Source organism: Anas acuta, chromosome 3 (assembly GCF_963932015.1).
Source record: "Anas acuta chromosome 3, bAnaAcu1.1, whole genome shotgun sequence".
Classification (NCBI taxonomy): domain Eukaryota; kingdom Metazoa; phylum Chordata; class Aves; order Anseriformes; family Anatidae; genus Anas; species Anas acuta.
Window position 1 is genome coordinate 116,017,554 of NC_088981.1, and position 20,812 is coordinate 116,038,365.

At 44.3% G+C, this 20,812-nt stretch overlaps 1 protein-coding gene across 4 annotated transcripts in view; it reads left to right on the forward strand.

Annotated features, from left to right (window-relative positions):
* The first annotated feature begins 751 nt into the window (after positions 1-751).
* KIF13B (kinesin family member 13B) overlaps positions 752-20,812 on the forward strand; it is a 121,176-nt gene continuing 101,115 nt past the window's right edge. For 3 of the 4 annotated variants that reach the window (XM_068678911.1, XM_068678913.1, XM_068678914.1), the window contains exons 1-2: positions 753-962; positions 9,955-10,048. In XM_068678911.1, the coding sequence (XP_068535012.1) occupies positions 908-962; positions 9,955-10,048 (149 nt within the window). In that variant the 5' untranslated portion in view covers positions 753-907. Of the gene's footprint in view, positions 963-9,954; positions 10,049-20,812 lie in introns of all 4 variants that reach the window. The other variant, XM_068678912.1, reaches the window with a different exon arrangement.

A 20,812-nucleotide genomic window follows, 5' to 3' on the forward strand; every position in this document is an offset into this window, starting at 1 on the left:
TTGCTTCAGTAAATCTTGCAGTGAGCTGAGGTTTTTGTCTCAATCCCATCTCCTCACAGTGGGTACGCTCCGAAACAGTAGATAAATTGGGATTTTCAGGCTTGGTTGTTGCACCCTTATTGCTGTGAATTCTTGTAATGAACACCAAGTTATCAGACGCTCAATATAAGCTATCACGTCAAACATTGTCACCTATACACCTATACTATACCTATACCATCTTCACACACGCTCATCCCAACACTCGAAAAGGTACAAAACTTCAATTTATTTATTTATTTCTGTGGAAATGTCTTGGTTCAGTGACCAAAGCTGCAGTTTTGCTACCCGTGAGGGTGCAGCAGGTGAAGCCATGTTCACCCAGCAGGTGAACATGAGAGGGAGGTGACCAAAAGAGACAACTTTAACCCCAAAAGCTGTGTGGACAGCTGCTTGTGTGCATCATAAAAAACGATTGTGTTCCCCTCAAAAGGTCTCAGGGTGCTTCTGGGGACTGAGGTGTGACACAGGTCAGTGTTAAACGAGTGGCATCGCCTGGAGCCACCCTACCAGCACCCAAAACCACAATTCGGCCTCCACCCCACACCTCTTTCCCCGAGGACTACATCTCCCAGAACACAACCCCGCCCCCATTCCACCACAGCGGGGCCGGACTACAACTCCCATCGCGCACCGCGCCACTCCACCCCCTCTTCTCCCGGCCGGCCCGCCGCGTTGCACTCTGGGAGTTGTAGTCCGGCCGGACGTTGGTCAGGCGCGGTGCCTCCCTCCCACCGCCTAGCCGGGCTCGCCCGGCTCCGCGCTCCTCCCCGCTCCGCCGCCGCCGCCGCCGCCGCTTCTCGTCCCTCCGCAGACGAAAACCGAGGAGGGGCCGAAAGGGGGACCGAGGGGGCGGGGGGGGGGCGCGATGGGGGACTCCAAAGTGAAGGTGGCGGTGCGAGTCCGCCCCATGAACCGACGAGGTGAGAGCCCTTCCTTCCTCCTCCCCTCCCCTCAGCGCCGGGCGGGGGGGTTGGGGGGGGGGGGGGGTGTCCGTGTGTCCCGTGTGGTGTCCGTGTGTCCTCACGTCCCTGTGTCCGTCTGTCCCGTGTGGTGGCCCTCTGTGGGGTCCAGCTGCGGCTGTCACCTCAGTAGGGCCGTGCGGCTGAGGGAACCTTCCCCCCCCTACACACACATCTCTGCCACCCCTTCTCCTCAAAACCCAACTTATTTTTCCCTCATTCCGCCCCTTTTGAGGGCTTTTTGTGGGGCACGCCTCCCGCACCTGTTTCACAGCCTTCCTCCAAACCCTCCTCTCTGAGGTTTTGGGGCAAAATTCCTTCATTTCTATATTTTCCCTGTGCTTTTTTTTACTTCTTCCCCTCGCCGGGACGGAGTTGAGCGCCTGACAGAGGCACCCCAAGGGAAAAACAAACGTGGAAGAGGAAGTGTGAATGGAGGAGAAAAGCTTTTGCTGCTTTGTTTTCCTTTTATTATTATGAATTATTTTCTTTTTCCCCCTCTCAACGAAACTCGCCTGAGGGTTTCGTTAATCACGCCGCCGTCCGGGCATCTGCTTAAATGTTTATGACTCGTCCTAATTAGAAAAACTTGCTCGAGATTACGAGGAAGTAAGTACGAAAAGGGAACCGCAGCCGGGGAGCGGGGAGGTGAGGAAGGAGGCAGCAGTCCAAGGAACGTGTAAGGTTTTGTTTTCCCACATTCTCACAGAAGTGTGCCAAGGCCTCCTTCTGGGGAAAGGGGATCGAGGGAAGGCAGGTTAATAGCTGGAGCGAAAAGGGGAAGGAAATATAAAGCCCTTTATCTCCTATCTGATCGGGAACAGAATAACTCTTTTAACTCCTTCCAGTGAACAATAATAATAATATAAAAAAGTTGCTGAATGAAGTATTTCCCTAGCTTTTACAGTAAAAGCAGGGGAATGTCAAACTAAGTTTGCAAGAGTTGTCGAGACCCTCGTGCAAAGTAAAGGAGATGGTGTTGATATCCCTGTGGTCTGGTGGATTAGGTCAGCTGAGGATAGTTTGACCACAATCTGTGGTTTTTTAATCTTTTTTTAAAGCAACAATGCTCATAACGGAGGGAGGACACGTACTCCTTGTGGGGAATCGGTGGGTGAAGGGAAAGGGACGGTGAGGGTGAGATGTTGGGAGCTGGCATGGGACAGGTTAGGGTGGTGGTGTCCCCGTCCCTGGGGGTGTTCAAGGAGAGGTTGGACGTGGTGCTTGGGGACAGGGTTCGGTGGTGACATTGGTGGTAGGGGGGTGGTAGGACCAGATGATCTTGGAGGGCTTTTCCACCCTTAATAATTCTGTGATTCTATGACCTGGAAGGTGGTGCCCCGTTTTGGGGATAGTCACGGTCTTTCCTCTTGCTCATGTCCCTTTCCTGTCATGGCTCATTTCCTTGGCTGTGCCCCAGACATCTTCTGTGTCGTGCTTTTCACTCCCTGGATTAGGGGATTATAAATTGATTCAGGGTGGAAGGGACCTCTGGAGGTCTCTCATCCCATGCCCTGCTCAGAGCAAATTGAGCTTGATGAGGCCGCACAGCTTCTGTCAAGTTGTGAATCTCCAAGGGTGACTAACGCACCTTTCCCTCCCGGCATATGTTTTGCATATGTTCAGCCCCGACTTTGTGCACGTGTAGTGGTCTTCAGGCTATTTCCAGCTAGAGACTGAGATCTGCAGAGAATATACGTGGAGGAGGTGGAGGACCAAGTGGTGAGAATAAAGGGGAAGAAAGAGCTGGATGGTTGTAGAGTTGGAGGTGTACATATTTGGGAGAATGAGGGATATATTGTTATCAGAACCACCTTATTCTCTATAAATTTAAAAAGTAATGGACTGGAGAGACTTGCTGGAGCCTTGTTATGAGGTGGCTCATCCAGGAGCGATGGATATCCAAGTATCACCCTTGCTGTTCACAAGAGAGAAAGGGGACTCAGATGCCACATCCCTCACGTAGCTCGGCACTCGGGGCATTCCCTCTTCTCTATAAGAACAGCTCTGCACCTGTGAAGCATCCTGTTATTTTGTGAGTGATAGCTAAAGCCGTGCAAGCCTAGACTAAGAAAAATCAACTTCTTTTTCCTCCCCCAAACAAACTGTCCTGGCATAATTTATTTATTTTTTTAATCAGGTTATTTGCTGTGATCCCGATGTTAGAGGCAGTTTTAAACAACTGATAACTTCTGTACAGTGTTTCTGATGTTCTTAGAAGTTGTAGAAACAGGCAGCGATAAGAAACCTATTATTTTCTCACCACCCCAATGTTGAGTTTAAGAATTTGTGTAACTGATTTTCTTACGAGTCAGCTAGCTGTGAGACTTCTGTGGCTTTGCTTTTTTAATAAGCCGTGAGGCAAGAGGCGGCTTTCTTGGAAACTCTTTAATCTGCACTTTGTTCTTAATAACGTTTGGATGAAGTTCTGGGGCTTTGGACCTGAAGCAAGTATTTGTTTTCTTCAGGGTCACGAGTAATGTTCTTTCCCTTCCCTCTGAACCAAAGGGCTTAAAACTGCAAACCTGTCAGATGGCTCCAACCGTAGGAGTTAAAGCCCTGGAATATATTCTCAGTGTTTACTTGTGGTGGTGGTGGTTGTCTGTAGTGCTTGAATTATGAATTTCTTAAGGCGAGGGTTTATTGGGTTAATAAAAGCGGTATGTTTAACATTACTAATTTATACAGCTCATAAAAGTGTAACAGGTTCCGCGTGCACGTTGGAGGGATTTCTCCATCAAATAGCTGGTGAAAGGACTTGCATTTCAAGGTGATCCTATTGAGGGTCCTGCTCCAGTCTCATGCGAAGTGACAATCCTTTAAGTAAGCTTACAGCACTAATTTTTAGCAGTGAGGGGAAGCATTCATAATTGCACTTGAATTATTTTTTTATTTAAGCTATTATTTTTTGTGCATCTTGCTTCAAGTTAGACCCCTGTCCTACAGGCTGTGCATGGAAGCCACGATTCATAAAACAACTCCTGGGCCTTTTCACCTGCAGCGTCACATTTCTGAAGTTGTAAGCTCTTGTAGGTAGCAATCATGACATCTTTTTTTGTACTTTGCAAGCAGAGATCTCAATTAACATGCAGTTATAAAGGAAATAGTTCAGCTTGTTTTAATTAATAAGACTCTTAAAGTCTTTTTTTTTTTTTTCTCCTTGGTTTTATTGCAGTATGTCATTCGCTAAAATATTTCCTACTGCACCACTTGTTCAGATGGGCTTTTCCTAACACTGAGTAACTTCTGGTGTCGTATTTTAGAGTAGCAGTGGGTTTCCCTTTATGAACGTTGTCAGTGCTTCACTTCACTTAGATATTCATTACATTTCAGGTAACTGCTGCATAGAGCTCAAGCCATACCATGAAGCAAAGCAAAAGACAGCGTGAGGCTTTTTATTTAAGATCTGTCTTACTGAATATTTTGGTTTCAGGTGATGTTATACAAGCATCCCTTAAGTAGGTTCAAATCCTTGTGTTTCTGTGTCTGTGAATCAACCGAGCATAGCACGGGCATCCTCTCTTCCTGCAGGTTTGTGGCACTGTGGCACGGGGTCGATGGCTTCCAGTGGACATCTCTGGGTTGCCTTTAAATAGTCACTGGTGTTTGTCACGTTAAAGTGTGTTGATCTGGACTAGTTTCTGGGTTCAGCTGTTGTTCATTGATGATAAAGCTGCTGCCAGCAGTGCTTGCAAGGAAGGAATTTGCTGCCCTGTCTGCAAGCTGAGTGGGGTGTTAGGTGCTGCTTTGCTGTCCTCCTACTCTCTGGAGGAGGTTGCATTCCCAGTCCATTGAAATGTCTTGCGGGGAGGAGGAGACAGGGGCGGTTCTTTTGTGTTTGTTTGTTTTTTCCAGCAAAGATTACAACAGAAACGTTTTATCTATAAATCGGGGTTTGTGCAAGCAGTCTTATAAGGTTAATTATGGTGTTAGGGCAAATGAAACGGCACCTGTAGTGTTCTGATGGCGGTGTACAAAACACCAGGCTGCCCTTCCCCATAAACCTTGTGATAAACGAGCAGCCAGGCTTCGTAGTGCTTCCTGTTGGTTGTTGGTAACCTCTGAAACAGTGTTTGTGGTGTGAGCCGGGTTAACCTGGAGGAAGGGTGACAAATGGGCAAAGCACGCAGAGTCGGTGTTTCACCTTGCATTCCTCAGCCAGGAACTTTGAAGCTGAAGCAAGAAAGCCACCAAGAAGGCATCGGAAAGCCACCAGCCCGATGAAGTCACTTGGTCCTGGGAGCTGAGCAGCGCACGCAGCACTGACCACGAGCCAGGTTAATGTTCAGGTACACGGAGTGCCGTCCCTGAAGCTGTTTGGCAAGCTCCCTTGCAGAAAATGAAACAGCAGAAGGCCAAATGAACAACCAAACAATTTTTATCCTTTGGATGAAGTAGTGTTAACCAGCGAAGGGCTTGCTTGCGGCCGTGCTCCTGCGTGAGCTGACGTACACCTCATCGTGGAGATGCTATCGTGTGCCCCGCCAGATGCACTCATGCATATTTGATGCCCTCTAATTGCTGCAAACTGAAAATTTCATGAACGATATTTGTGCAGTGAATGTATGGCAGAGGAGCTTGAAAGATGCCTCCTTAGACTTGCTTAAGAGACGAGGAAAATCAGTGTAGCATTTTTGTCCTGAATGTGGAAATTAGTGTGGCCTATAATTAATGTCCTAAGAGTGCTATTAGGCTAACTATTTTTTTTTCCATTTAAGCTCCTAGCACTGTCATTTAGCTATAAGTTATTTTTGCTCTCTGTTGTATAGCCAGTTGGTTTCCCCTTTATTTGTGTTGGCTTCTGCATAGCGAAGGGCAAAGAGAAAAATCACTCTTAAGGCAACAAACACTGGCGGGGAGACGTGAGGACCTGTTGTGTTTGAACTAGCTTCCAGCGTTCTGAAAAAGCAGCAACAAAAGCAAACAACAGCCTCGTGGGTTTTTTTTTTTTAGTTGACTTTCACTTAGCGTGCGAAAAATAAACTTGAAAATATTTTTAAATGAGTATTTAAACATTTTTCAGTTTGCTGTTTGCTTTTTTGGACTGAGGAAGGCAGAGGAAACTGACTAATTCCTTATTCAGTGCCACTCGAAGGCACGACATTCCGGTTCTAACCTTCAAGGGAATGTTAAGCTTGTGCAAATCTGCTGGCAATTTACAAAACACAATTTCTGTCGTCTCGGTCTTTACAGGAGATTATTCTGAGCTTTTGTATTTGGGGCCAGTTTTGACTTACGAGCTTGGTACGTGCACTTCAAGCCTTTCATAGTGTATTTTTTTTTACCCCAGTTAATTTCTCTGAAGCCCATGCTGGTTCCCAGTGACACTGCCGAGCCCAGTCTGAGGTCCCTCTGAGGGGACCTTTCTGCAGCTGCCCTGCACCCAGTAGTAGGACCAGGAAGAATCTGGTGCAGGTTTTATTCAACCTGGCTTACAGCACCAGGTTCACATCTTTGTTTCAGTAGGATTTAGGATCAAATGGAGGAAGATATGGGAGGCTGAATAAGTCACAACAGACCTTTCGGCTACTCCAGTTGTTGGACTAAAAGCCGTTATGGTGTGTTCCCAACCACTAATTTAATAAATTGCAGACAAATTTCCTTACTGTATCATCTTTCCTTTTAAGATCGTCTCAAACCTCCCTGTGAAGGCAGTCTCTGAGGATCGTTTTGCCTGGTAGCCTTTAAGGGGATGGCTTTTTTAGGGTAGAAAGTAAAATAAAAAGGGAACTCTGTGAGAAGCTGCGATGCACGTGGCTTGACAACAAGTTTTATGCTCAGCTTCTCTGAGCAACTTCTACAGCTCTAAACGTGGAAAAATGACCGAGATGTTACCCATTTATTATGGACGTCACAATTCCCTTACACTGAAGTGATGGAGGAAGCTTTCGTTCCCCTCAATACACGTTTCTTGAGATGCCGAGAGTTTGAGTTCTGATTTTTTGAAAGGCAATTAGCTGATGAGTTTCTTGATTTGATGAAGCAAATGAGCAGTTGATTGTGTTTGCTCGGTGATTAATGAGTGAAGGTAGAAGCAGGTTGGGAATAATAATAGGTGAGATTTCGAAGTCTTGGTGGTTTAATGATGAAAACACAGAGCCACAATATTTGGGATAAACCTCCAGAGCTTGACTGCATGAGCCACTTCTGTCATCGTTTCGCTTCTCGATGCCGTGCTGTCTGGAAGAGGAAAACACCAAAAAACTTATCTACATCTACATGGAAAGAAACAATAATCCCCAGCCCTGACAAACGACTCCTTGCTGGGAGATGAACTAATCAGGGGTTTTGCTTACCCTCTTGCTTTGAGGCAACCTGATTGTGCTTGTTGTGCAGGGGCAGCGAGAGCACTGCTGGCTGGGGAGATGCTGAAACTGGTAAAAGTAAGGGCGGAGTACGTGGGATCGTATGAAAAGGAGGGGGAAGATAATTTGTCTATCAGACTAACCTGCTTTAATGACATTGAAGACTTAATGAGGTGGAAATGATGATAGGATTTGCAGTGGTGGCTAATGGAAGATTCATCTCTGAGCCTACCGGGATCGTTAAAGACATCAGAAACCAAAGAATACGCGTGGCGATGGAGACAGAATTTGTAGGAAGCTTATGATGAGCTACAGAAACAAGTTTTAAACTACTTTTTCAGCAAAAAGAAGAGCTGCCCTGTGAAACTTTTGCCTAGGTAACTGGAATATGTGTCCTTATGGGGATCTGAAAGCTAACCCAGCTCGGAGGCTGAATAAAACCTTTTCTTAGGGTTTGTTGCCTGGGACACCGCGAGCTGGTGTGGCAGTTCAGGCTCAGCCAGGAGAAGGGCTTGCTCTTCTGCCTCCTCAATCCCCCCGTCCACTCCTGTTTGCACTGCCTTTGGCGCTCTTCAGACCTCTCACTGGGCTGATGCAACCTCCTGTAGTGCCCAAACACATCCCTTTTTTACCGTTGGGTGGTTTTCTGCCAAGGAAGCAACTTAATGACTTGCAGAGGAGTCCAGCAAGCACGGCAGTGGTGGCAGATAAGCCAGAAGCACATGTAGCCAGGAGGACTGTTCCCTGCCTGGCTGTTAGCTTGACTCACCACATCTGTGCCCTGCCTGTACGATCCCCAGATAAGGGATTTTAACATTATCTTTCAGATGGCAGCAGGCAAGGTGTGCTTTATATGATGCATTGGATTTGAATGGTCTCTCTTTTCCTGTGAGGGTGTCACTCTGAGGACCTCCTGTATCCCGTCTGTGTGCTCTCCTAGAGGTGTTCACACAGAGATCTACAAGACCTTGAGTTCTGTGGGCAGTCGTGGATGTGAGACCTGCCATCAGCCTTCTCTCTCAGGAGGTAGATTAAAAAAACAGTGACCACAGTGCTTGCACCCAGAGCGAGCCTTCTGCTTTGCATAAGGGAAGTAGCATATAAAGACCTTGGTCCGTGGTTGAGGAAAAGCAGGTCACTTGCAACGCAGAACGTTAATCACTAACCAGCCAGACCAAGATAAAGTGGCATGTCAGATCTGGGACGTACGAAGAGTATAATTGGAGCTAAGCAAGCATGCGTTGCGTATTCATGTTAGGTAAATTGGCTTTCAGGGTGTGGAGAGAAATTAAAATAAACAGCAGCTTCTGAAACTTGTCTGTCTCTTCCTTCCACAAAAGCGGAGTTTAATAACAGAGGAGAAGTTTTGTTCAGAAAGAATTCCAGTTTCATTTTCATGTGGCTGCCTGCTCTGACTGGTAATCTCCTGCTTTGGCTTTCTTTGCTGTCTTTCAAATAGTGAAAGATGTATCACATCTCTTACAAAAAGTAAAGGAAAGAAACTTACTCATATTATTTAACAGTAGAAAGACGTCTATGAGGTGCCCTGCAATAAATGAAACCTCTCTTTGCCTGAGAGATCTGCAGTGTGAGTTTATAAGGTGCTGCGAGGTAAAAGAGCAGGCAGAGGTGACGAAGAAGGAAGGAGCAGAGATGAAGGAAGATGAGGATTATAATTAACGTGATTAGACGCGAGCATATTTCGGTGATTCAGGTGAGGTGCTGAATCCTTTATGGAGGCGGTTGTGCGTAGCCTCTTGCCATCGTAGCACGCGAGAGCACTCGGGGTGTCCCATTTGTGTCTCCTTTTTGTAGGCACCAACATTTGGGTTCACTTTCCAGGCTCGTCATCGTTGTAAGACAGGACTGCACCGCTCGTGCCCAGAGCCTGGTGTCTGTAGGCAGGGACTTTGGCTGCAAGTGGCAGTTTGCTTTTTTATATCTAATTCATTTGTTGTTGGGTGGATACCCTGCATGGTTGTCGGCGTTATCTGAAGCTTTTATTTTATTTCCTCCGCCTCTTCCGCTGAGAATGGGGATTTACTCCAAATATTCCTATTACTCATAGGTCATATCCCATTGCTCAGCATCGTTTGGAAGGGTTGGCCTTTCCAGCTGCCTTGGAGCCCGTGGGGTGGGCTAAGCTCCTTTTTTACACACTCAGACCAAAATTAATTTTGATGGGACTTGAATTTCCCCGAGCAGGTGCCCAGGACGGACAGCTGACATGGGGTGCTGCTGTATCACACGAGTGGCTGGGAAAATGTGCTGCAGATGGTTGGGGCAGCTTTTCCTCCAAGCCTTGAGACAGCTCGGAGGGAAATCAGGAGATCTGTCCAAGTGGTCCCATGCCTAACGTTTCTCTCCCCAGCAGACATTTCATACCGCCTGGTATCTGCTGATCCTCCGTCAGCAAACCCTAAAGTGCTCCTCGTTGGCGTGAAAAGAGCACGTGCTTTAAAGCTGGACAGAATCCATCCCAGCAGAATATCTCCACGAGAGGAATTTGGCAGTAGTCCTGTTGCTATTCTCTAGCTGATGGGTGGCTGTCAGGCTGCATGAATAAATTTGGTGTCTGGAGGAAGTAATGGTGGATATAATCCGGGAGCTTTAAGAGCGGCACTTGACACTTTCTCATTTCTTTCTAGAGCTTGATCTGCATACAAAATGCGTGGTGGATGTGGATGCAAACAAGGTTATTCTTCACCCTGTAAACACCAACCTTTCAAAAGGAGATGCCAGGTAAGATGTTTTGAATGAGGAAGGTCAGGTTTCATAAATTAAATATGAGGCTGACAACCGGGAAATGTAGGCCTTGATAGAGGGCTTTCATATTCCTTCTGTGATGTAGTTACCAGCATCTAGAAAGTAAAGCTGACTGTGCCATGCTGGGAAGATGCTTTGAAAAACAAGTACTGCCTTTTAAAATGAGTGTTTGCTTCCTGCTCTAAACAATGTGTTAGCAATTAATGGGTCTGAACTGTTTCATTCCTTCTCATGCGCTGTTATGGGGCTGAAGATATTTAAATCTGCAAAATCATTTGAGCAGGGCATGGTTTGTCGTTATGGAATGAAATTAATCTTCACAGTTATTTTCTCATCATGGGCTTGAACTTCATACGTGTTTATGAAGGGACACAGGAACATACTCGAGAGGTGTAGCTCTCGAGGGTCTTGACAGTGGTGGGGCATCAAAAATGCATCAGAAATACTTGGAGAGGTGGCTAAGGCAGGGACTAGTGGAAGAATGGGCATCAATTTGTTGAATTATTGTGAAACTGAAAAGTCGTGTCGTTGTTGGTAGGGCGAAGGTTGGGAGCAGTTTGTTTATTGCTTGTTTGCAAGGGAAGGAAATGAAAAGATTGTGTGCGTGAAACAAAATAACTGGTCCAGGAAAAGGCAAAAGCTGTTCCTGGCCATGTACAATTGATCCGAATCTGTATTCTTGGAGGAAAAAAAAAAAAGAGGGGAGGTGACAGAACTGAGAGAAACTCAGCTAAACACACAGAAGAGTGTTGTTTAAATGCAATGTGTTGTAGTTTTGTCGTGTAAAGCTGTGCTGTAGATGTCAAATGGGGTAAAGGATGCTGTTGGACTTCACCAACCCCAAGTGGTAACATGCCAAAGAGCCACTATAATCAACTGAATCAATTGCAGTGTGCATTTTCTGTTGACACCAGCTAAAAGACTTACTGTAGACAATGGGGTTGGAGCTTTTAAGGAGGTCCTTAAAATTGTCTGTGTGGGGCGGGGTGGTTTTGTTTGTATTCATATCTGCCTCCTCCAGAAACGTGTATTGTTCAGCTGCCAAATACCTGTGCTGACTTGAGCCTCTCAAACCACTCAGAATGGCAGGAAAAGGAGACCGTCAAAAGCCAGGTTAGTCAGCAGTATTAAGGACGTTATTCCGAGTGTCTCTGAAATGTGGCAACCAAGCGAACGCTGCGCGGTTTATCCTCACTAATGTGTGTTTGAAAACCTTCATGCTGCAGTCGTGAGAGAGTAACGTAATGCAAATCGTGCCCCCCAGCAAGGGAGGGATCGTTTGGCAATCGCCTTGACTTCCCAGGCAAGGTGGTGAGGCTTGTGTGAGAACCCAGAGCCCTGGACTGAAGAATGGCTCATTTGCATCTTCACAAATGCCCATTGCTAATCTAAGCAGCAAGCAGAGTGAATTTAGACGGGGTGATTAATACGAGGGAGAGAAGCGGAGGCCCATTAGCTGCCCCGAAGATTTGCCTGCAAACAGGGTGACAACATAGCCGCAGAAGCACAGTTGGAGCAGTGAGGATTTGGAACAGGATCCTCTCCAGAATGTAATCCCCTTGAGAAGGGCTGCCACTAAATTGCTTTGGCTTCTTGAGCTCCATCAGAGGAATTTCATATCAGCTCAAAGAAGAAGTTAGTTTTATTTATGGTTTTCTAAGTTTGGGGTTCATTTGTTTTCAAATTCTGAGTCCGTTTCCAGATCCACACTTAACAGCTTTGTGTTGTGCTATGCAATCAGTTTGATTTTAGGCTTGTGTAGTGCTCAAAGTGAGCTCAGGGAATTCTGACAAACTTCATATGCTTTTACTTCTACAGAGAAAAGAAAAATAATACTGTAAAGAAACTATTTAGATGCTTGCAAAGCAGGGTACACTTGAAAACCACGTCTACATTTCTCATTAAGATGGTAAGGTCAATTGAGGAACCAGGAAAAGAATTTTTGAGGAGCAGAAATCTGCTGTTCCATCCCTGTTTGTGTGTGACTCAGCCAACATTTGGAAAAACAACCTGTGACTTTGGGAAATGTGTATGTTTTCCCACTTCCATTCTCTGGTAGAAACCAAGCCTGGGAGATGGGTAGGTGTAAATAGCCAGTTTAGTAAGTGAATTAGCCCGAGTCACAGGTAGGTGTATTTGTAATATGGGTGTATTACTGGCAGAGTTGTTAAAACGGCAAATACCTGACCCAATGTTCTCCATCGTCTCTTGGTTAAAGACAAGAGGTCGGTTTCGGAGATCCTGAGTGATACAGCCACCTCCATCTGCTTTCCTGTAGGACCCTGGGAGGACAAAGAAGTCAGAAAATCCTCTTCCTATGCATTTCATGTTTTGATGGATACCCAGCCTGAGGTGTATGAGACCTGACTTGTGGAGGCAGCAAACTGTGTTGATTTACTTGCTGTTGAAACATCTTCAGGTCTTCAGAAAGGGTGTTCCACTGGTTTCAGTGATTTTGTGCAGAAGATCAGTCTTAAAATTGGATGACCTCTGGGCTTTGTTACTGACCTTGGGATATTGGGCTTGGGTTGGCTGAGTTGTGGTTTCTCATATTAAAATGAAAATTGCGCTGCATGGAAATGGAAAACATTTCTTTCAGTTGCTTTTATAAAATCTGCCACAGTTCCTGGAGTTTCGTCGCAAGTTTCCCCAGATAATGACCTTCTTTTCAATCAAAATCTCCCCTTTTGAGGATGTAGGAACCTCCAAGGGTTGGGTATAAACGAGCAGCACCCACAGCGTGACCTGTGTGCTTTATGTTGTTCTCTGCTGCAAATGTCAGGGCTAAAGTTATCAGCACTGGATTTACTGTGGCTGCAAAGGTTGCTCCGAACATGGTTACGTGGTGGCTGGGGCTTGAAAGAGGCTCTGAACTCATCCTGATTGAAACAAGGAGATTAGTCCGATAGCAACAACTGAAATATTTGTAAGAATTATTTTTGAAAAACAACGAAATAGACTCCAATTACTTTAGGTTCTTCAATTTATTTATTTATTTTTTACTGTCAATTTGCTCTTGTTGTGATTTTACCTTTCCCAAAACAAACCTATTTAAAAGACCTATTTTGATGGGTCAAAAGAAAGAGTTTTATCATATACTGCAGGCAGAACTGTAGCTGGTGTGTAGTTGATGAATGCTTCCAAATCAGCTGTGTGTCGGTCCGGAGCAGGCTTGTGAAGGAGCTGGGGTATTTGTACAACAAAGCTTTAATAAATCTGCCCAACAAACCAATGTTGAGCCTTTTTATTGAGAGAATACACTTAAAAATGAAAGAAAATGGAGCTTCTGTGCACTTTAGTCTTTATTTCTGGTTTATAGATGCTTTGCTTCTTACTGTAGCTGCTTTACTTCTACAGAACAGAGCGATTCCAAAGGCTGGCACATGGGAAAAAAACTTTCCCAGGGAACAAGTGCAGCTAATTGAAGTGGACAAGTATGGTAAACCAGGCTGGGTTTCCCTTTTTCAACTATAGTAATATCTTCAATTAGGACATTGTAATAGATATTTAAATCAAGGAATATCTTTATCAATCAAAACACAGATGTGGTTTTACTTTCAAGTTATGTGTTCCAGGATTTAAACCTTTTTGCTCGTGAAGTTGAGCTACAGAAAATCAATGTGATTGTTTTCTAAGGAGTCCAGAGAACTGAGAAGGGGCGTGCTGGTGTCTTAGTCAGACTTGAGGATCTTTGTAGCCTTTCAGAATCTGAGCTTGATGATTTCTGCTTTGAGGAACTGGATAAAGCCCAGGTATGTTTTACCTACAGATGAGTACTTTTACACGTTTAGAAGATTCTTTACTATTCCAATTCTACCCCCACCTTTTTTTTTTTTTTGAGATAAATGACAGTCCTGAAGAAGACTCGTGGGGGAAAATGATTTTGGATTACTTTCCTTGCAATTAAAACAAGATCACCTTTCATGCTTACCTTGTTGTGGCTACTAATATTCAACAATACTTCAATTATAATTCAGTAATAATTCAGCAAAGGGAAAGTTTGGAAGTTCTTCTATGAGGTTGAAGATTGTTAAGAGCATAAAACCAATGTCCACAGAACTTAGGAAGAAGAACAAGTAAAAAAAAAAAAACCTACTTAAGCAGCAAATAAGTAATGAATTACAGATTTCAGATGAATGATGGAGTTCTGGCATCGTTTAGGATGAGATAGTCCAGTGTGTTAAATCTTTCCATAGGTCATCTTTGGATGAAAGGCTTTTTTTCCTCTTACAAAGCTGAGGAAGCTCTTAAGACTTCTGAAGAAGTGAAAATTAGGACCAAGACAATGATCTTGATGTTGGAAAAAATGGTACTGGAGAACAGTAATTGGGGTGTCTCAAAGACCTGGTGCCATAAGTTTGCTCATTTTGAAGGGTTAAGCGTGAAGGGATGAGTGCTTATAACCATGTAGAACCCCTACATTTAAAAAAAATCAAATAAAAATAGGTGTGCGAGGGCTTACTAGTTAGCAAAGACTACTGCTGTGGTCCTGGGAGTTGAAATATGTATGGTGAGCCAACCTTTGTATTCTAATCTGACTGGAAAGTTCATAAAACGCCTGGATGCTCTGTTAAATAACGAGTACAGCACGCAGAGCTTTTGCCAAGCTCAGGAAGTCTATTTGGAGCTGAATAGGATCTTATCAGGTTCTGCTCTCACCTATTCTTTGCTCAACTACTAAGAGGCAGAAGACGGCGTCTGTGCAAGCCCACGCAAGCTGCCCCTGCTCGCCGTCAGCCTGGAGCCTCGGGATCACCTTGCCAGGGCGTGCGTGCTGAGAGGCAGGACAAGCTCCTGCGTGGCTCTGCCTGAGCAGGTACACAGCTTTTGGTCCACACAGAGCACAGGTGAAGCCATCTTTCAGCTGGCTCTGCTGCCTTGTGTGGCTCGAAGTTTCTTTAAAGCTTGCTGAAAGCTGAGAATAAGTTAGGACTTCTCAGCTCTCGCTGTGCGGAGTATTGCAGGTCTTGTGCTCGCTTGATGACTGTGGAAAATACTAATCTTAGAGTAGCTGATCACATGGGAAGTGCCTGAACCATGAAATGGCAAAACTTGCATGTAAATAGATTGCGTTTCCAAAAATCTAGAAATGGGTAGTGCACTGGTTTGGAAGACTGTACGTTAACCAGTGGAAAAAGTTGAATTGACCAATTATAACAAAATTTGGTGAAGAAGTGTATCATCAGTCGTACAATTCACTAAAATGTTTGATGTATCACAGAATCACAGAACTGTAGGGGTTGGAAGGGACCTCAAGAGACCATCGGGTCCAACCCCTCTGCCAAAGCAGGTTCCCTAGAGCAGGTAGACATCCAGACAGGTCTTGAATATCTCCGGAGGAGACCCCACAACCTCCCATTTGTGGCATAGTAGTCAAAAAAAATCAAAAGCTTCAATTAAAAGAGGGGTTAGCAAAAAGTTTTGTGATCGTTTTTCTCTAGGTTGTAGTTATTTTGCTGCTTTCGTGCAATTAATGATTTCCCCCCATATCTTCTGGAACAGCATGCAGGCATTCAAGGTGCCCAGGGAGGAAAGGCTGCTGTGATTCTATCTGCATTCTTGTACGTGTGTATAAATATGGACTGGAAAAGCTGACCACAGGGGTAATGGAAATACCGACTTTTAAAAATAATATATGTTAGTGGGAGTGCACAGGGATGCACGCTTCAGTTGCTCTGCCTTAGGAAAGAATGTGAATAATCAGTAAACGGAGTAAACGTCTGCATGCAGTGCTATATACGGAGTCAATCTGCAGAACTCCTTGCCCCCCACCCCCATAAAAGAGGCAATTACTGGTAAATATTTAAGGAAAAGTACACACATTTTCTTGAAAGTGCACCATAACCCTGCCTGCTGTTAGGTAAGACCCCCTTGAAGAGCTGCCTCGTCCTAGGCAGTGCTTTGTGTGTGTGTCCCCAGCTGTTGGCACACACTGCTTAGAAGTATCAGCTGTTGGACACAACCAGAAATTGAATATTGAGCATTCGTGTGATGTGCTGTGGCTGCTGTTTGACTGCAAAGCAATTCAAATGAAGAAATATTACTGTGTTTGAAGACGGGGGAAGGCTGGCTGCGCCGCACGCTGCTCTGCCTCTCTGCATCGCTCCTGGCATCATATTAATGCCTGCTGTGCTAAACTGCTCGGGATGGGGACAAATCAGATTGGGATGGGAGTGTGCAGAGGCAGCATTAGGCTCAGAATTGGCCCCGTTACCTCCTGGTGCTAAGGGGGACTCGCTCACCCTGTTCCTATTAAGGGTTCCTACTGCTATCTAAAGCTCAAACTGAGAATGCAATTTTGGGGTTGGATGTTAACTCAGCTTTGTCTTGCAGAGAGCAGATCCATGCGAGGTTTCGTAATGCAGAAACGTTCCAGGAAGTTGTGGGGGAGGGAGACAGTGTGTGCATATTCCCAAGGCTGCCAGCTGACAAGCAGAAGAAAGGGAAGCCTGCCTCTGTCTGCATCCAGACTGGTGCTTTGTGGGCGCAGAGCAGCTTGGAGGAAATTCAAGTTTGCAAAAACAGCGCTGGGAGATTTTCCCGTACTGCTGACTCTGCTCGTGCTGCTCGCTTGCATCTGTGCCTGCAACTTTCACTTCAAGCATGACACTGGTCTGCAAAATCATTATTTACAATGAGCCCCCTGACGTTAATATTGCTACACTTATTTATTGATGTTTTTAATTGATTATCTGATTTATTGATCAGTTTACTGAACAGCCTGAATAAGTTAGAACAGGAAAGAAGAGTACACTGAAGTCTTACCTTCAAAAATGGACAAAGTTATTTAAATGGTTGAACAGATTCCTGCTAAAACCGTTACTTCTTCAGTCTTTTAACAGAGTTTATTGTGTAGGAAGTCGTATAAAACTAGATTACAGAGCACATTCCTTTATATGCAAATTAAAGCTGGACTACATTCAGCTGCCAGCCAGCTACATTTCACTGCAAAATGCCTTCTGATGTAAAATAAATTATCTGGATAAAAATGTCTGATGATGAGTTGCTGCAGTACCTAGAAATCATCATCTTTCTTGGAAGTCTGAAGGGCATCTTGTCCTGGAAGGATCTTAAATCAGAGAGGATCTGGGATGGACGGAGGATTGGGATGATGCCTGGAGGAGAGCAGGGGTAAGCAGCCAGCATGGAAGGTGCTGTCACTGTGCTCCTCTAGAGCCCTTGCTTGTTCAAGTGAGGTGGTATTACACTGCACAAGGTGAGTGCTTGCCATCTGAAATACTTATCTTGGGCAGAATTGAGAGGTAAGGAGCTCTGCCAGGAGAGAAGGAGGTTGCTGCACTTCAGGCCATGCAAGGAAGTGTTCTTGGCACAATGCACATGCTTTGACTTGAGTAGAAGTGAGAATGGGAAGCAGAAACCATCCACAGATCTTTGGTGTGAACTAAAATGTTAACAAAACTTTGAACCATACCTCCAGCTCGCGTGTGTCTGTGCGCTTAGAAAAGAACTTTATCCCATTTTATATTCCTTAAGGAAATAAAACAGCGAGTCTGACAGATTTTTAAAGACAGTCCCCCACCCTCCAGTCAGGTCACACCTATTTATTTCTGTCTTTTTTATGGCCATAGTAAATTGGGATTATCTGTTGTTTATGAGCTCTGTGCCCATATTGTAAGTGAAAGCTACTTTTAACACGAGCTGTATCCTCATGAAAGGCAACCACACCACTGATTGCAATCATCCTTGGATGCCTTTTATTTCTTAGCTGAATGTGAGAGCTTTTTTCAGTTGCTGCTGATCTGGCAGAATTGGTCCCAACCCCCTGCACTTAAGGGAAAGGCTTTTCATAACAGATGAAGAATTAATTTGGCTCACATGCCATGTGACATGAAGTGTAACCACCTATTTGTGTCGGATTCCTAACTTCTGGTCCTTTTTCTTAAAACCTAATACAGCTGGGAAGTGCCTGCACCCTCGGTTCTTCACTAAACTGACGGATTTTATAGCAGCAAGCTGCAGAGTGCCCGTAACAGGGCTGAGCTGCCTGCAGACAGTGTTTAGAGGTGGATGCTGATAGTTGCTAAGCAGCCTGTCCTTCACCAGACTTCGCTGGACTTGGCAAAGGCTTCTAATTGTGAGTTATCTGAGGAGTAGACTTCTGCTGCAAATAGAAAGCACTTTGCAGTCCCTTCCCGTAGCAAACCAGCAGTCAGGGTCAGTTCCCAGAGTGAAGAAAAAAGAGGAGAGCCCCTTGTGTGGCATATCAAACCTACAAGAATGAACGTGATAAATATTTCAGTGGAATGGAGCTTTTCTTTCAATATTCATAACAATTTTGAGAGACCTTGTCTGTGGTTTTGTTTTTATAGCCAGGCTGTACCTGAAGCTTCAAATATCAGGCCACTGAAGCTTCAAGGAGGCTATGATGAGTGAATTGTCTTTTTGACTTGTTAAATGCCCAGGTTAGAACTGACAAATCCATTGTCTTTGGGAACAGTTGGTTGCAATTTGGCCCAAACTTCAGTTTTGATGGAATTAGGATCTGCCACAGTGTTTTCCAGTTTAGCCCAATAGTTTTTTTTGACTTTGCTGCGAGTTTCTCTCGTATGAAAATAATTTGAAAGGGCATAACATTTGATTTGACTGTAGTAGTTCTTCAAAATAGTAGAAATCGAGTGAAAACTGTCTGAATGTGTGAAAATAAAGAAGCAACACTAACAAATAGTCCTGAGCTTTTCTGACAGCGTGAACAGAACAAAATGCTGGGTTGGTGATGAAAACTGAGCTTTGAGTTCAAAACTTTTTTTGTGTGTGTATTGATCTAATAGGTTAACAGAAGACTTAAAAGCTTTCAAGAGTGTTTGCTGTTAACAAATTACATCAAGAACAATGGGGCAGGAAAATACACTGCAGGAAAAAGGAACAGGTAGGGGAGCAAGCCCCAGGTGTGCCCGCAGTGCTGTGAGTAGATGCTGCAGCTATGAGCACTTTGTGGAATTATTCCTTCTTAATTCTCAAATCTTAAATAATAATGCCCATGAGGTTAGACTATAAAATGGGTTCTGCATGGTTTCATGCTGGTCAAGATACCAGTTTTAAGAGCAGAACCTAAATAAAGATATTTAAAAGTGTATTAAACCACTTCAACTATTTTTTTTGCATACCAATTTTTTTTGAGGATTTTAGAGACTAACCTCCAAAACATCTTTGTCAGATTAATAAGATCATGAGATATTTTTCCTTGCATCTTTTTTTTTGGACATTTTTCACATCCAGTGTGATTGATTAGCAGTAGCCAGAATAACTTTGTTCATGCTGAACAATTCATAACTGTCTGCTGCAGTCAGTTTAGACTCAAGTATCCCTCAAGTTAATTTGGGATAAGCTAGTATGGTTGAGGTTGAGAATGTGGCATCCCATGCTAACCTGAGCTTTGGTGCTCTTCTGAGAAGCTGGTTAAATAATACATCATGAATATAATAAATAATAAATGTCACAGTATTAGTGGTGTTGACTTTTATGGTCAACTACGATACGTAGGCAGACAGTACCACATTGACTCCTCTCAACTCCTTAGGTTTTGGAAAATGGAATACGAAAACTGTCAGGGTTTGCTTTCTAAATGATTTATGGTCTTGATATGGGAAGCGAAGAAAATGAGAAACCTTGTACCTTTTAGTCTCTTATCATCATTGTCCTGAGGAACTTTGAACAAGTATTTGGAGTTGTGTGTATCAATTTGAGGTAACTGTATTATTATAATAATATGCTATTATTATACAGTACTATAAATTATTATTTTGTGGTGGTAATTTTAGAGGTGGAAGTTCAAAAGATGATGCATGCAGCTGATGCTGAATTACATTTAAAGACATTAGCCTGGTTCTGTCACCATCTTATGGCTCTGTACAGTTGGAAATAACGCTGCTGGATTCAGAGGAAATCATTTCTTCGTTTTCAAGCTTTTCCAGTAAGAGAAGGGAAACCTGCAGTTGCTGCAGCACCTCAAGATTTGCTTTTCTACTTGATATTTATCACTTTTCATTTCAGACAGCAAAGAGATGGGAGGAGGTGAGAAAGCAGCCTCTGTCTGTGGTTCAGTGAATCAACATCTTGTCGGTATTTTTGTTTTTGTTTTCCATGAGCTAGGGCTGCAGGAATGCAGCATCTGCTGCTCATGCACGGGCAGCACCCATCCCTGTGGGGTGGAATGTCTGCCCTGGAAGGGAGCAGCAGAGGTAGGGCAGCTTGTGGCCACTCTTTAAGTATTTGTTGTCTTTTCTTATTTAATTTTTGAAGTTTTTATCTGTTCTTTTGGTCTAGGGTAGAATAAAGTTGGATAATGTCAAGTTTGGCTTCCCATGGACTGTTAAGGTTCAGCATTCAGTGCTGTGGCAATAAGTGACATAAAAAAACCTCATTTCAAATAGTGCATTTAACTTTAAGACAGCTCGGATAAGCACATACCATCCTACAAAAAAAAGCAAAGCACAATTGCCCGGTGACCTTTCCTTTGGGACAGAAGCAATCAGGTTAAGTAGTGATGGTTTTTAGCTAAATGAACGTAGAGGAAGAGGGCTGAGCTTTTAATGTGCCTGGGGAGAGGAAGGATGGGCTTCACGTGAGGGCAGGGGCTGCACTGGGGATTTGGGTTTGGTCTCAGCTCTGCTCTGCACTTATCTGTCTGTAGGATAGTCGCCACAGATTCCTTCTTTTTCCATTTGCAGCCCCTAAAATCTAGCATTTTTTTCCGTTTTCTCGGTTCTTCCTAATGTGAGA